Source organism: Panthera tigris, chromosome A3 (assembly GCF_018350195.1).
Source record: "Panthera tigris isolate Pti1 chromosome A3, P.tigris_Pti1_mat1.1, whole genome shotgun sequence".
Taxonomy (NCBI): Eukaryota; Metazoa; Chordata; class Mammalia; order Carnivora; family Felidae; genus Panthera; species Panthera tigris.
The window spans coordinates 29,166,649-29,183,890 of NC_056662.1; the positions used below are offsets into that span (position 1 = coordinate 29,166,649).

General features: G+C 43.8%; 1 protein-coding gene across 1 annotated transcript in view; it reads left to right on the forward strand.

The window, feature by feature from the left end:
* Positions 1-17,242, forward strand: part of TMC2 (transmembrane channel like 2) — a 68,117-nt gene that overhangs the window by 33,111 nt on the left and 17,764 nt on the right. Inside the window, exons 8-14 of the mRNA XM_042980765.1 lie at positions 1,013-1,111; positions 5,416-5,558; positions 6,875-7,022; positions 9,481-9,669; positions 12,345-12,524; positions 14,045-14,194; positions 16,186-16,314. Of these exons, the coding sequence (XP_042836699.1) occupies positions 1,013-1,111; positions 5,416-5,558; positions 6,875-7,022; positions 9,481-9,669; positions 12,345-12,524; positions 14,045-14,194; positions 16,186-16,314 (1,038 nt within the window). The remainder of the gene's footprint in view (positions 1-1,012; positions 1,112-5,415; positions 5,559-6,874; positions 7,023-9,480; positions 9,670-12,344; positions 12,525-14,044; positions 14,195-16,185; positions 16,315-17,242) is intronic.

Sequence of the window (17,242 nt, forward strand, 5' to 3'; positions counted from 1 at the left end):
CATCCGACTTCAGCTCAGGTCATGATCTCGCAGTTTGTGAGTTCGAGCCCCACGTCAGGCTCTGTGCTGACAGCTCAGAGCCTGGAGCCTGCTTCGGATTCTGTGTCTCCCTCTCTCTCTGCCCCTCCCCCACTCACACTCTGTCTCTCTCACACAAATAAATAAACATTAAAAAAAATTAAAAAAAAAAGAATTGGTCATAAAACAATAAAACAATATTATGCTAAATAACCACACTAATATATATTTTATTATATATATGTTTATATATTTATTTGATATTCATGTTTATATATGAATTTATATAACTATACATTTATATAATATAAATGTATACAAGTATATATAATAAAAATGTATACAATTATATATAATATAAATGTATATAATTGTATATGTAATATAAATTTATATGATTATATGTATAATATAAAATTTTATACTTATATATTATGTTTATATAATATAAATGTATATAGTTATATATAATATAAATGTATATAATTATATATAATAAAAATGTATATAATTATATATAATATAAATATATATAATTATATATGTAATATGAATTTATATAATTATATATAATATAAATGTATATACTTATATATTATATGTTTATATAATATAAATGCATATTATATATAATACAAATGTATATAATTCTATATTTTATATATTTATCTAATATAAATTTATATAATTATATATTTACATAATATATATATAACTCAGAAACAACTACGAGGAAACATACGAATATCTAACCGTCATTATCTTCGGAATGTGGAGGTGATAGGGAATTTTTTTAATGCTCTCCTGCACTTTTTCACATTTTCTACAATGAGTATGTGACAGGTCTAAAACCAGAGAAGTGATTAATGTCATCTAAAGGAGAAAATGGGTATGTCCTGCTCTAAGAAGGGAAATATTTCACCCGGGTATGAATGTCTCCATGTGTTTGTTTTTTCTCCACACGTGTCATCATGTCGTTCTGTCCCTTCACAAGGTACTAATGGGTGTGCCCTATGGAAGTATTCCCAGAAAGACAGTGCCTCGGGCTGAGGAAGAAAAAGCCATGGATTTTTCGGTCCTTTGGGACTTTGAGGTACCATCACTAACAAGCCAATGCGCTTCTATTCTGTGACTGTGAGGCCTAAAAGATTGCATGGATATGTGTGAAATATTGCATCGAATCACTGGAAAACCAGTGCTTTACTCAAATGGGAGCCCCCACTATGCAAAATGAGCTAGCCAATCATGTCCTCCTAAGTCCCCTCCGTGGGTCCTTTCTCCAACCACACACTGCTCCCCTCTCTCTGCCAGATCCATCTAAATGATCTTACAGGGTAGTTTTCTCTCCCCACACCCACATTAAGACTCCAGGGCTCTCGCCAGTTCAGCCATTCCCAAGCTTCACGTGGCATCCTCAATGGAATGTCCTACCTGCTCCTGAAATTCAATGCCTGTCCAGCCAAACCCACATCGCTTTTTTCCATCTCCTTTATTGGAACCACCATCCATCCGAACACCGGTGTGAAACCTGAAAGTCATCCTACACTTCTCCCTCTTCCCCACCACCACGTCCCATAACCAATCAACCACTAAATCTGAGCCTTTCTCCTAAACCCATCTTGACTCAGTCCCCTTTGCCCCATCCCTCTTGCCTCTTCTTCCAATAATGTCCCCACCGTACCAGGACCACGTCCGAATCTTCTACCTCTGCTCCTTGCTTTGACTTGGCTCCTAAAATCTCCATTCCCTCTGCTGCCAGCGTGATCTTTCTGAAAGGCAAACCTGGCCCTGTCACTTCGCTACCTTGGATATTCATCTATTCCCGTTCCCAAATGGAATAAAATCCAGTGTTTTGAATCAGGTTTACGAAAGAACCGTTCACCATCTGGCCACTCCCTCCCTCTCCAGCTCCATTTCTATCTCAGCCCTCACACCTTATGTTCCTGTATTTGTCAAGTTTGGGAGAGATCCCTGAACCCATCACATATCATTGCCTCCCTGCTTCGGCTCAGGACACTGCCTGAAACGCCCTTCCCTCCTTTTTGAATCCCCTCACCTCCATGCCTCTGGAGGGCTTGGTCTGTAGCTCCAAGGAGTTCCTGAGGCTGAGAGGCCCGGCTGTGATGGTTCAGGCAACAGGTCATTGCTGCTGCTATCCTTCACACACTGCTAGGCAGGTTCGAGACCTCTCAGGTATGCGTGGAAGTGAGTTGGAGTATTTTTCGAAGACTTTGGAATAAGTGTGTTTCAAATAATACTACACAACTAAGTATTATGATACAACTACTACCGTGTATTACCACTAAGGATTTCCTTTATTCTTTTTTTCTTTCATTTATGTATTTTTTGAGAGAGAGAGAGAGAGATTGCATGCACTCATGGGAGGGGCAGAAAGAAGGAGACAGATCTGGAAACGGGCTCCGTGCTGTGAGCGCAGAGCACAATGGTTTGTGAAATTCACAAACGGCGAGATGACCTGAGCCAAAGTCAGACGCTCAGACGCTTAACAGACTGAGCCACCCAGGCGCCCCTCCGTTGTTCTTTATTTCACTCAAGGACTCCTATGGAATATCCTATATGCCTAAAACAAACTGAATTTACTCAACAGTAATCCTCTGTTTTGTTGTCGCTGTTGCTCCCAACGGGAAAATTTTCTTTTTCTATTTTTTGTAACGCGCTGTTTAAAAAAGTAATCTCTCCCCCCAGTGTGGGGCTCAGAGTCACAACCCCAAGATCAAGAGTCACATGCTCCACCCACTGAGCCAGTCCAGGTGCCCCTAAAATGTCTCAGGCCAGAATTAAAGTTTTGGAGAACTTCTATCCATCACCACGAAACGACAGTATCCGTTTCTCAGTGATTAAATCCTTTTCTGATGAGATCAACGAAGATATTAACAAATGTGACTTTTTAAATACGGTGTAAGAAGTAAGTATGTCGACATTTGGCAGATTTTTATAACGTACGGAACCATTATGTTCCACGTGACCAAATACATGATGTTACAGAATTACGTGTGGGTAAAAGATAGTACAGGATGGAACAATTAAGCTTTAAAAACTTTACATCTCGAGGGGCACCTGGGTGGCTCAGTCGGTTAAGCGTCCGACTTCAGCTCAGGTCACGATCTCGCGGTCCGCGAGTTCGAGCCCCGCATCGGGCTCTGGGCTGATGGCTCAGAGCCTGGAGCTTGCTTCCGATTCTGTGTCTCCCTCTCTCTCTGCCCCTCCCCCGTTCATGCTGTGTCTCTCTCTGTCTCAAAAATAAATAAACGTTAAAAAAACAAAATTAAAAAAAAAAAACTTTACATCTCGAGATAATTTTTTAAAATCTTGGGACAATTTGAAACTTACAGAAGAGCTGCGTAAATAGTACAGAGTTCCCGTGCACCCCCCACCCAACTTCACTTTATGACAACATCTTACATGATCAAAACTAAGAAATTAATCTTGGTAGAATAGTAACTGAAGTGTGGTATTTATTTGGATTTCGCCAATTTTTCCACTAATATTCTTTTCCTATTCCAGGACCCAATTCAAAATCTCATACTGTATTTGTCATGTCTCCTTAGTCTCCTCCAAATCCATGACAATTCTCTGTCATTCAGTGACCTTGATACCTTTGGAGAGTACTGGACAGTTGTTTCGGAGAAGGTCCCTCAATCTGGGTATCTGTTCTCTCACGATTGTAGTGAGGTTATACATCACTGGGAAGCCTACCACAGAGATATATGCCCTTCTCAGGGGGTCAAATCGGGGTTACTTTATGCTGATGTGTGTTATTAGTGGTGATGTTAACAGTGACCAGTTGGTTAAAGTAGTGTCTGCCAGAATTCTCTGCCATAAAGTTAGTATTTTTCTCTTTTTAATTACTCGGTATTTTGGGGAGTGCGATGGATTTTAATATAACAAGGTATGAAAAGTTAATTACGTGATTCAGATTCCACATTACAACTAACATTTAAGATGACCGTTTATTGAGCTTAGGTATCATATCAAAGAAACAACCCAGGGGCCCCGGGCTCAGTCGGTTGAGCATCCGACTTCGGCTCAGGTCACGATCTCACAGTTTGTGGGTTCAAACCCCGTGTCAGGCTCTGTGCTGACAGCTAGGAGCCTGGAGCCTGGTTGCGATTCTGTGTCTCCTTCTCTCTCGTCCCCTCGCCTGTTTGCACTCTCTCTCTCTCTCCCTCTCTCAAAAATAAATACACATTAAAAAATTTTTTTAAAGAAGAAACAACCTTAGGTATATGAAGAGACTGTTACGATTTGCCTCCCCTTTCCAGCTACATATCTATGTGAGGTCAGAATAACCCCCAGCTTTACATTCAGCAAAGATGTCAAAGAAGTACCAAAATTCTAAGCTCATGTTACAAATAAAAAGTGTACTGATTATACCTAAAACCAAATTATATCTGAAAACCAAACCAAAACTTGAAGTTCAGGGGTGCCTAGTTGGGTCAGTCAGTCGAGCGTCCCGCTCTTGATTTTGGCTGAGGTCATGATCCCAGGGTCGTGGGATCGAGCCCCATGTTGGGCTCCATGCTGAGTGTGGAGCCTGCTTGAGATTCTCTCTCTCTTTCCTGCCCCTCTCCTCTGCTTGTGCACGCTCTCTCTTTCTCTCTAAAAAAATAAAATTAAAATAAAGGGGCTCCTGCGTGGCTCAGTCGGTTAGGCGTCTGACTTTCGAGTTTGGCTCAGGTCACGATCTCACGGTTCGTGAGTTCAAGCCCCACGTTGGGCTCTGTGCTGACAGCACAGAGCCTGCTTGGAATTCCCTTTCTCCCTCTCTCTCTTCCACTCCCCCACTTACACTCGCTCTCTCTTTTTCTCTCTGTCTCTCTCTCTCTAAATAAATAAATACACTTTATAAATAAATAAACTTGAAAAAAAAAAGCAAAAATCCTAAATAAAAATGAAAAAAAGACTTGAGGCTCAGATTCGACTGTGAGTCTTATAATGTATAGTTTTCTCTGTAAGTTTTGCACTGAGAAAGCTCACAGACTCCCATCTGCTTCCAGAGTGTTAAATCAAGACCCTGGCATTGTGGAGGGAAAGAATTTGGAGCTCTACATGCCTGTGAGCATGCATGCGTGTGCACACACACACACACACACATCCCCTTATCCCTAATTGTATCCGGGATGTTAGCAACGCTCTCCTCCTCGTCCTGTATCTGTAAGCATTCTGTATAATGGAGAATAAAGAGAACAAAGGAGAGACATGGAGACATGGATAGACTCGGGAGCACTGGGGGAAGTAAGGGACCCACAATTCTTCCTTTCTCCTCTCAGACTCCCATTAACCCCCTGAGAAAGACATTCCCGGTAGAATGAAAGTGTCTGGTGACTATATGCACGAAGCTTACAAACCCGGAGCGTTTGATCTGCTGTCCCGCAGGGCTACATCAAGTATTCTGCTCTCTTCTACGGCTACTACAACAACCAGAGGACTATCGGGTGGCTGAGGTACAGGTTGCCCATGGCTTACTTTATGGTGGGGGTCAGCGTGTTCGGCTACAGCCTGATGATTGTCATTAGATCGTAAGTATGACCGTGTCTTTCACAGGCTTTTCATTTCCTTCACACAAACATCCCGCTCCTATGGCCACTCTGTGCCTGCTTACCTTCCTGTGGGAATTTAGAGAGAAAATAAGGAAACAAAGAATGTAGATATGGATTGTCATATGTAGTATGAAAGGCATAAACAGGGTAATAGGGGAAGTTTGGGGAAATGGGATAGAAGCATCTTTACATGATGCTGAGAACTGCCAATCGCACTGAAAGTCTGGGGGACAGCATTTTATGCAAAGGAAGAGCATGTGCAAAGGGCCTGAGGCAGCGAATATCCTAATGAGTTCCAAAACCTGTCAAAAGGCCAGTGTGGCTTGAGAGGGAGAAAGTACCTGATAAGGTAAGACCAGAGAAGTCTTTGAGGTCTGTTTTTGTTTTCCCTGGAGCTCAGCTTCCTCAAAAAAAAAAAAAAAAAACAACTCTCCTGCTCCTCTGTAACTCTAGCTTGCATGTCAGCACTGAGCCCCTCGCTTATCGACAAAACAGCGCAAAGGAACATATATGGTGCGATTAACGATGGGTTAACGATGGTGTCCTCTCTAGCCCCAACTCCACCTGTCTCTGTGGTCAGAAATGGCCTTTTAATTCGTCGGTGCCTCTTCATTTATATTCTCTGAAGAAAAACCTTGGCCCATGAATTGCCTTCTTCGAAGCCAGGGGACCCCAATCAGCACAGGCTGGTGCAGGGTGGGGGACACCGTCTCCTGCACAAACCTGGCTACCAAGGCCCACCCACCCTTCAGCAAGGCCATAAGAGGTCACTCCTCCCAGAAGCGTACGAGTAGCTGCATCCGCAGGAGAAGAGTGGGGCACTCTGGGAGCCTGGATAGGACTCTGAAAGGGCAGTGTGCGGGCCCAGCATGGCTTTCTATCACATCATCTCGGGGGAAAACGCTGCCATCCGCCAGGGCCTGCCCTGAACGTGACAGTGACCTGTCACCAGGTGATAGGCAGCCGTCCGGCCAGCCCCATCAGGCAACAAAGAAAAGCAAGGAGATAAGCTTGGCCCTCATGTTGTTACATTTTCCCCCTGCTATTATCCCAGATAAGTACAGAGATATGGAATGTTTCCCCGATGAACCAGAAAGCTAACTAAGCCCCTGGAGTAGCAAATCCCGAAAGCCAACACATGAGACGGAGAGGCACGACCTGTCCTGGCTATCGTTAGCCCAGTTCAAATCGTCTTGGCTCTCTCCTCCCCATTGGATGTCTGCCACCTGTGCCCCAGACGCGCTGAGGCCAAGGTTCCCTGGGCAGTCATGACAGCAGTGGTGTGCACCCTACAGGATGGCCAGCAATACCCAGGGCAGCGCAAGCGAGGGGGAGAGCACTAACTTCACCTTCAGCTTCAAGATGTTCACCAGCTGGGATTACCTGATCGGGAATTCAGAGACAGCCGACAACAAGTATGCCTCCATCACCACCAGCTTCAAGGTAGGTGCCTAGAGTAGTTCCCACTTCCTGGGGGGAGCTTCGGGTCCCGCCGGTCATTAGGGGACTTCACCCAGCTGGGGCATGGTGGATAAGATCCCCCAAGTAATTTGTGGTAAGAGCTCTACCAGAGGTGTGGGCCTAGCTCTCAAGCCTTCCGGAAAGGATGCTCAGGACTGATACCCACCATCTGTTTTTTAATATGGCGGAGACTCATGGATGCTGAGACCTGGTCCTGCCTGTTTCTTCGTGGAACTGTTTTCTGCCAGAGGGAGTAGAAGGACTCAAGTGGGGCTGCAGTTCTCAACCTGTTATGCACGACAGAATCACCTCAGCAGCTTTAAAAATCTTTTGGACTCAAACCCCCAGAGATTCTGGTGTCATTGGTCAGGGGCTGGGGAATTCCTGGCAATGGATTCTCTCGAAGCTCTCTGAGAGATTAGAAAACCTATTAGAAAGAGTAGCAAATGCTGGTTGTGGGAGTCAATTAAATGTGCAACTCCAGGGGCGCCTGGGTGGCTCAGTCGGTTGAGCGTCTGACTTCGGCTCAGGTCATGATCTCGCGGTTTGTGGGTTCGAGCCCCGCGTCGGGCTCTGTGCTGATGGCTCGGAGCCGGGAGCCTGCTTCGGATTCTGTGTCTCCCTCTCTCTCTGCCCCCTCCGCACGTGTGCTCTGTCTCTCTCTGTCTCTCAAAAGTGAATAAACGTTAAAAAAAAATTTTTTTTTAAATGTGCAACTCCATACTTAATTATCTCATTGATTTGTCACAAAAGATATGTGAGGTGGCCTATACATCTCTATTTATTTTAAAAAATAGAAGCAGACCTAAGGGTAAGCAAATGAATGAAGGCAGAAACTGGTATGCCAAAGCACTGTACATCTTATTTTTTCCTCCATGACTGTAAACACCATTCAGAGCTATTGATAGTTCAATATTTCCCCCATGCGACCAGTCAGACTTTCTTCACTCACGACCTGCCAAAGGTCAGATGCACGACATCAGTGTGCTTGTCTTCTTCCCTCCCCTCTCTCCTTGCCCTTCCTCGCCAAAGAGGGCTGCTGCAATGCAGACAGACGGCAGGGGCACCCACCAGGGGCAGAGCTTGGGCTCAGCAGCTCACTACATGGGTTTCATGAGCCCACAGTCCTGACAGCTTGGCAGTGGGAAGCTCAGGGAGCTGCCTGGGTTCTCCTCCCTTCTCCTTCTCCCAGCACTGGGGGCCCATTGACAGAGCATCCAAGGGCAGGAAAGGGATCAGTGAGGGCTCTGCCTCTTCCTCCAGGCCTGTCTGAGAAAGACAAAGAAGGTCAATGCCTATGAAGCACTTTAAACATCTGGGAAGGTGAAAGCTGCTTCTCTGAGTCTATTAAAACCAGGGATAAACCCTTACATAACAGGACACATGTGCCAACAGCATGAGCTGAGGTATATTAACAGGTTGATAAATTAGTTATATCTGAACCTGAATATAGTAACTGTTTATTGAGTGGAAAAGTACTTGGAAACTGGGAGGCCTCATTTACCATCTTTGGTCTGCCATATACTGCCATCTTGTGTCTTCATAGAGAATTACGGATGCAGGATGCAAAGTTTATAATAAAAAAAAATCTATTGTATTTTTATATACTAACAGCAAACAATTAGAAAAATTTTTTTAATTCCATTTACAATAAAATTACATGAATTACATAAAATTCTTAGGAGCAGAGTTAACGACAACAAATATACAAGATGGCTACACCAAAAAATATGACATTTCTGAAAAAAATTAAGAAACCCTAAATAAATAGAGAGATATACCATGTTCATAGATTAGAACAGGGATCAGCAAACTCTGGCCCAGGGGAAAATCCAGCCTCCTGCCTATTTTTGTAAATAAGATTTTATTAAAACAAAGCTATGGAAATATTTATTTCCATATTGTCAAAGGTCGCTTTCATGGAGTTGTGAGAGAGACCATATGATTTGCAGAGCTCAAGCTATATACTATATGGCTCTTACTAGAAAATGTTTGCTGGCCCCTGGATTAGAAGACTCAATATTCTTAACATTTCATTTTAATCTATTTAATCTATAGTTTTAAAACAATCCCAGTCAGACAGTTGCTGAAATCTTTCCGGGCCTTAGTATCTGAGATATGGGTAATAATAGAAACTACTCCATTGGTTTGTTTTGGGGATTAGGAGAGATAATGCAAAGCAAGAGTTTAGTACCACGTCTGGCATACAGTAAGTATTCAATAAATCTAAGCTTTTGTTATCACATGTTCCAAAATAGCAATAACAATAAGCTATATCGTCTTAAAAAAAATTATTCTCCATAGGGCAACAGTGCTCTGCACCACCTCCTTTGTATTATTTCATTTATGAAAATATAGTAGTCATCTCAGGAACCCAACAACAATGGTTCCTGTTGGTTCCTGGCCTGTAATTATTCACATCTCATTTCCACACATTAAGGAATCGATAGTGGATGAACAAGAGAGTAACAAAGAAGAAAATATCCATCTGACAAGATTTCTCCGGGTCCTGGCCAACTTTCTCATCATCTGCTGTTTGTGTGGAAGTGGATACCTCATTTATTTTGTGGTGAAGCGATCGCAGGAATTCTCCAAAATGCAGAATGTCAGCTGGTATGAAAGAAATGAGGTAAAGAGGACATCTCTGTGGAAGTGAATATTGAGGGCAAACACAGAAATTATACTCATTCCTATGCCATTCTGCTGAATTAATTGAAAATCTGGATTATGGGACATGTTTTAAAGAGTGAAATTACATCCCTTTCTAGTCAGGTAGCATGAGCATTTGAACCAAGAGTCACCTCTTATAAGGCTTTTGTAGGTTGATAAAGCTCCATTATAATTAGCATGTCAGTCAACTGAATAGTCAGTTGTCTTAGCACCAATTATTAAAAAGGTGATCCTTTCTTCACAGCTCTACAGTGCCATACATCAAAAATCAAGTATCTGTTAATGTGTGGGTGTGATTCTGGGATCTCTAATCTATTCCATTGGTTTATTTACCTGTTCCTGCACTAAAAACTGATAAACTGATAAAGCCACTGATAGACTATGGCTTTATAGTACGTATTGATATCTGGTAGACTGAGTTCCCTCCCAACAAGATCCACAATAAGATGCATTGAAGTTTCATTGTAATTATATTAAATTCGTAAATCTCTTTTGGCAATTTAACATCTTAGTAGCTAGCAAAAATGGCTACAAATTCTTCCCCTTATTGTATTCCTATATTTGTTTGCAATATGATTTTCTAACTCCTCTCATGAAGAGGTGGAATCTGTTTCCCCATCCCTTGAATCCAACTAGGCTTGGCCATGTAAGCTCCTTTAGCCAATGAGACAGTAACACCCATGATATAAGCAGACTTGAAAAGGGCTTGTGTATTAGAACTTGCTCTCTTGGAAACCCCGAGACCTCCACCATGTGAATAGTTCCAGACTAGCCTATTGAATGATGAGAGATACAGGACCCATTTATCTCATCATTCTACATTATAGCCAGCCAATGACCAGACATATGAATGAAACCATCAACCATCAGCTGACCACGGATACACGAATGAATCCAGGTGAGGCCAGCAAAAGAACCACCTACCTAAGCCCAGAGAACAAAATACTGACCCACAGAATCATGAGCTACATAAATTAAATAAAAAGAATCTATTTCCTCCCACAAAGCAAGAAAGGATAAAAAAAGAAATATGGAACTTATAGGACAAATGTAAAACACAAAATCAGACAGATTTAAATCTAAATCTATCAGGGATTACAATAAATGTAAATGGATTACAACTACAGTTTAAAGGCAATGATAATTGGATTGAATTTTTTAAAAACTACATGCTATTTACAATGAACCTATCTAAAACATCAGGTCACTAAGCTGTGAGGGGGATACAAAAGATGCTTGAGATGGATTCTGCCCTTAAGTGGATTTTGCAGTTTCCTTAGGAAGCAGACTTGACAAGAATAAACCAAAGTATGAACAGAAATAGGCTGGAATAGTGATCAAATAAGATGTTTTGGGTTACAGATGTGTGGCAGGTGGAGAGGCCTATGTGAGCTGGAGAGACAGAGGGAGTTTGTGGCAAAGGCAGGAATTAGGCTGTGCATTAAAGAAACATGTGAAGAAAGGTACTGGTGGAAGAGGTGCAGTGATGGCTTTCCAGGTGGGAAGCACTGCATGAGCCGGTGTGAAGGTATGAAGATGATGAGAAACCAAGCCAACAGTCAGTGTGACAGAATGTGAGGGAGTCAGAACCAGCCCAGAAGAGTTGACCCACCTGTACCTTGGTCAGCAGTTTAAGGATTTACTCTCCACTAGATGAGCAGTTTTAATTTCAGAAAGAATGTTCTACTGTGGTCAGGTTCCGTTACACGAGTAGGATTCTCCCAAAATTGGAGCCAAAATTTAATGCTTACCAGGTTTTGGGCTGGTAGACTTACATCCATCATCTATTCTGACTCTCACAACAAGAACTGTCTTTCCCACTTTATATGTGAAGAAACTAGCCTGAGCTCCTATCTCTGAAGAAATTATGTAACTTTTCCTAAATTACAAAGCCAGCAAATGATAGAGCTGGGGCTCAATCCCAGAGAGCTGACTCCAAATGGCATACTCTATTTTTAAAATTTTTTGTTGTTTATTTATTTTTGAGAGAGAGAGAGAGAGAGAGAGAAGAGATGAAGAAGGGACAGAGAGAGAGAGAGAGAGAGAGAGAGAGAAAGAGAATCCCAAGCAGGCTCTGCACTCTCAGCACAGAGCCCGACATAGGGCTCAATCTCATGAACCGTGAGATCATGACCTGAGCTGAAATCAAGAGTCAGACCATTAACCGACTGAGCCACCCCAGCACCCTGAAATATGATACTCTTAACCACATCTCCCTGCTATTAGTTCCCTCCTGTGATTTGAGCTCCCTGTCTTCCATGCTCCTGAGATAAGAGCTACCACAGTGACTCTTGCCCAGCTCATGACTTTTACAGAACACAAAACACTGTTCCATATGTTAATTCATTTATTTCTCAAAGAAAGTTTGTTATTTCTATCAAGACTAATGGCAACATCATGAGAGCAACCAGTCACAGAGCAGGTATGATGTGTGGGACATACAGTGACTGCTCAGGGTGTGTTGGTCCCTTAGCCAAGGCCATACAGCAAGTTGTGGAGACCAGAGGGCATCTCCAGAGGCAGAGGAGGGGGCAAGAAGGAGACAGGGATTCATGGCCCTAGGGAGTGCAGAGACAGTGGCCAAGCAAGTGATATTAATGGCACAAGTAATCCAGGCTTTCCTGATTTTCTCAGGTAGAAATTGTGATGTCCCTGCTTGGTATGTTTTGTCCCCCTTTGTTTGAAACCATCGCTGCCCTGGAGAATTACCACCCACGCATTGGACTGAAGTGGCAGCTCGGACGCATCTTTGCACTCTTCCTGGGGAACCTCTACACATTTCTCCTGGCCCTGATGGATGATGTTCACCTCAAGGTAAAGACCACAAACTCCCCCTAATCCCTGGTGCCCACCAAATTTCCTTTTTCCACTGTAATAATTTCCTTATGAGTAATTCCTATTAAGCGAAGAAACTTTGGAAAGTTGAGGAAATGAAAATGAAGAAAAAAATATCCCCAGAATCCTATGACCCAAAGACAACCATTGTTAATATTGCACTGCAGGTCTTTACAGTTTTTTCTTTAGTTGTCTTTTTTACATCATATACATGTCATTTGGTCCCCTGAATATTTTATCTGTAGCCTCTCTTATGTTGTATCGTAGCTGCCATAAATGTTTACTAGCCAAGTAAGTGTCCATTGAGATGATATGGTATGATTGACCCAACCTTTCATCACTGCTCACCTGACGGTTATGGAGCACCCATTATGCCAGGCCCTGAAGGTACAGCAGACAGCAAGACACGGTGCTGTTCCAAGGGTATTCACATCTAGGGTGGAAGACAGACTCGTTCATTATAGCGTGCTGTGGCATGTGCTTCGATGGGGGCAAGGCCAGACAGCATGGCAGTGCATAGGAGGGACTCCAGATTTCCCCTGCCCAACCTGAGAGTCTTACAAGACACTGGAAAAACCAGAGGGAACAGCTGGTGCAAACAAGGAACTGCAGGATGGCTAAGAAAGGAACGGAGGGAAGAAGGGGAAAATGAACCTAAGGGAAGGGTCAAATGATGATGGTCCTCTTTCCAGCCCCTTCCTCCTCATTATTGGGCTGCATGAATTTTTACCTGAGGTTATCAGAAAGCTATTGGAAGGTTCTAAGCATGGAAGTAACTGTATCTGGCCTTTGTCTACCCCTCCACCTTCATTTCTGGCTTTCCTCCTACCCGAGTGAACTGCTCTATTCTCCTGAACCTCACATTTCTTCCCCAGGACAAAAATTTCTCTTGCCTGTCTCTCCACCCTTCTCCCCTTCTTTGACTAGTTGACTAATCCTCCCCGAGGTTTTGTCTCAGATGTCACTGCCTCCAGGAGATTCTCTGTGGCCCCCAGGGTCTGATGTGGATTTCCTTGGTCCCCAGAGGATATTTCCCATAGCTCTTATCCCTCTGTTCTATAATTGACTGTTCGTCTCTGTCACCTACTAGACTGTGAACTTTCTGAGGAAAGCCTGTCTCTCTTGTGCACTCTTGTGTCACCCTACCTTGCATGCCCAGAATAGACTCTCAACGTATTCTCAAAAGAAGAATGAACGACTGGATAGATGGATGGATGGATGGATGGATGGTTGGATGGATGAATGGATGGATGGGTGGATGGATGGATAATAACTTAGAAAAGATAACTTCGTAGAAAAGACCCAAGGACTTCAGCCAAATGCCCCCCTCTCCTGTACAGACTGAAAGGCTGGGAAGGTATTCTTATAAAGACTGTTGTGGGGTAGGACAGAGGCTAGGTGGTAGGGTAGTGGCATATTCTGCTTTAATTGTAGTTCCCATGGAAACAGTTGGACCATCCTTGGCTCCTTCCAATCCACATCTCCATCTTCCGTTTTAGCTTTCTAATGAAGAGAAAATAAAGAACCTCACTCACTGGACTCTGTTTAACTATTACAACTCCTCGGGTTGGAATGAGAGTGTCCCCCGGCCACCCCTGCACCCTGCAGATGTGCCCCGGGGTTCTTGCTGGGAGACAGCTGTGGGCATTGTGAGTAATTATGCTTCCCTGAAAAAGTGATCCCTGTTCTCAGTTCTTTGTTATTTCTTCCTTGATGTTTCTATTTTTAAGCCACCAAAATGTCAAGCCAGTATTTCTTCGGAAAGTTTCACCTTTTCTCTTCTCCCTTTTTTTTCAGCATCCCACATATTTCTCTGAATGCTCTGTTCAGCAGTCTAATGCCACTTGTATTCATTTAGAGTTTACTGCAGATTTCACTGAAAGCCTGTACCCGGAAATAATGAACCAATACTCCTAAAAATTTAATGCAGGATTCGTGTGTGTATATGCCTCTGTGCATTTTTGTAAAGAGAATTAATGGTTTGGATTAGTCTCAACAATTAATAACTACCCTTTCTCCTAACCACTGTCACCACTGTTCCTGTGGGTCGCACAGTGTGGACTTCAAAGGCTAATGTCTTTTGCCTTCCTGGGCAGACACTTAAAGTATTTGCTGGCAACACAGGGATCAGCGGCCCTCTTTTCCTCAATTTTTGCACAGGATTTCTATTCGTACGCCACCCCACTGAGAGGCAGAGTTTATCACTTCTTCGTGGGCTCCCTGAAGAACCCACTCACATCCACCCGCATCAGACAACAGTGTTTTTAACTGAGGATGGCGAAGTACAATGAAGGAAGGGATTACATCACTCAGTCCATCAAACACTGCCTATCAATCCACGAGTAGATGTTTTCCTGCTGCACGGTGTCCTTCCCGTGTGGCCCTGGGGGGCCTTTTCTCCCTCCTGTCCCCCGAGCCTTCCCTCCATGGAGGGCTCAGACTCACCATTTCTTGTCTCCTCCAGTCCAGATTCCCCTATACTCTTTAAATCCTCCTCTTCGTTATTGTACAAAGCAACCCAGCTTCCCTAGCTCATGCATTTCTAAAGCCCTCACGTGTGTAACAGAGAAAGCGTCTTCAAGTCAATAAAACCCACCCTCCTTAGAAGGCCGAAGAGAGTTTATTACCTACATGGTTCCTTTGGAGTATTCTGCGATAGAATGTCTCATTTCCTGCCTGGGTGCCCATCACCGTTCCAAACACTGATTAAAGCTTGTCTCTTTCTGAACCTGTAGCAATGACGAGTGTGAGCTGTTACGTACTGCTCACCTGTACCCTCCACCACCTCCACCCCAGGCCCGAGAGCATCACCTTGCCCAGACGTGGAGACCTGATACACGTTGATTTGTCTTTTACTTAGGAGCATTAACTTGAATTATTATTGAGGAATACTACCGAAAACTCATCAGCCGTTCATCCAGCATTTATTAATCACCTTGGAGGATGCAAACAATGAATAAAGCAGACCCTGTGCCCCATAGGAACTCCAAGACGTCTTAAAAATTGTGATAATGCCTGGTGGATCTTTTCCACTTTTTTAAATTAATAAATTATATTCACCCCATAAAGCAGAGAAAAGCTTTGCTTTTGGCTCTTCCATTATGTGCCTCGTGTAAAATCTGCATTATTATCTCCATAGAACAAGCAAAACATCCAATTAGCAGGAGATGAAGAATGCTGGCTGTTGCCCTGAGGGCAAGTGGTCAGATTCAGTCTTAGCTGGGGGCAGCTGCACGTCAGAGGAGGTGGGGGAAGCAAGGAGGAAGACTTCAGATCCTCTCTCTGTGCAACAGTGCTGATAACTACCATATACTGGGCCTTGCCAATGTGCCGGGCAATTCGCATGCATAATCACTAAGCTTCCCAATAACCCTGCAAGGCTGATATCATTATCAGCTTCGAGAGGCTCCGAGATTATTCCAAAGCAATGCAATTGGTAACTTGTAGAGCTAGGACCTAAAAATAAACATTTTCCAAAGCCGAGGGGCCTTTGTCTGCACTACCTCTCTGTCACCAAGAACCAGAAGGTCGCAGAGAAGATTCAGGTGGGTGAGGAAGACTTTGCGTGGCTGCAGTCCATTGGAAGGGATCGGCAAGGTTTGACCTTAACCATGCCCTTTTCCTGTGTTCCCCCTTGCAGGAATTCATGAGGCTGACGGTGTCTGACATGCTGGTAACCTACATCACCATCCTGCTGGGGGACTTCCTGCGAGCTTGCTTCGTCCGGTTCATGAACTACTGCTGGTGCTGGGACCTGGAGGCTGGGTTTGTAGGTCACCGTTTCAGGGACATTTCCGCAGGAAGGCATCTCAGCCATCCTGTCTGATATAGCCAGACGCATTCCGAGGCATTTATTTAGATAATTGATGCCAATCTCTGCTCTGTGAAGTATTGAAGTATCCCACGTGTATGTCCTTTAAGTGTCATATTTGCCTTCTCAGAGGAAACTCCACTTCCCCCACACCCCCGTGTAATTAACAATGCGACCTTCCTATCCGGGAAATGGGGGCATTTGGTCTGGGGAAAAGTGGAGCCCATGCTTCAGTGCTGAGCAGACGGTAGTAAAGAAATGCCACAGTGGCATCGCCTCTCATTCGAGAAGGCAAAGAACACCAGCCTTTGAAGTCCGCACTGAGCAAGCGATGGGAACGGTAATGGAAGTGGATGAGGGGACAAGGTAGCTCGTAATTTTTGAGACTCTGTGAAATCTCGGGGTGGGAGAGGGCAGATGTGGACATGACTGTTTCAGAAAGTCTTGGAACACCCAAAGAACACAGTCGCCATTGGTGCAGTCTTCTGGATTATGCTTTGAGACACCTCTTTGGACTCATTCCCTCCACCTGGAATACTCCTCTTCGCCACCTACCTAGGAAACTGCTCGTTCTAAATGTGGGTCATTTCCCCTCTGGGTGGCCTTCTGTGATATGGCAGAATCTCTGGCCTCATCCATCCTGTGTGTGGCTCTCTCACAACTCATCACTCACTGACCCTGTAGTCACTGGTGTTGGGGTGGGGGGCACTTTCCCTGAACTGAGCCCCATATCTTGTTTACCTGAGTCGTTTTCATCCTGGCCTGCAATAGAATTAGCCTGGCCTAGGTAAGGGCTCCAGTACAGGTTTGTGTCATATTTTTTTTTTCTTTTAGTCACCAACCACAATGTTACACAAGCCTCTTCAACTCCTCCTCATAGCAAGGA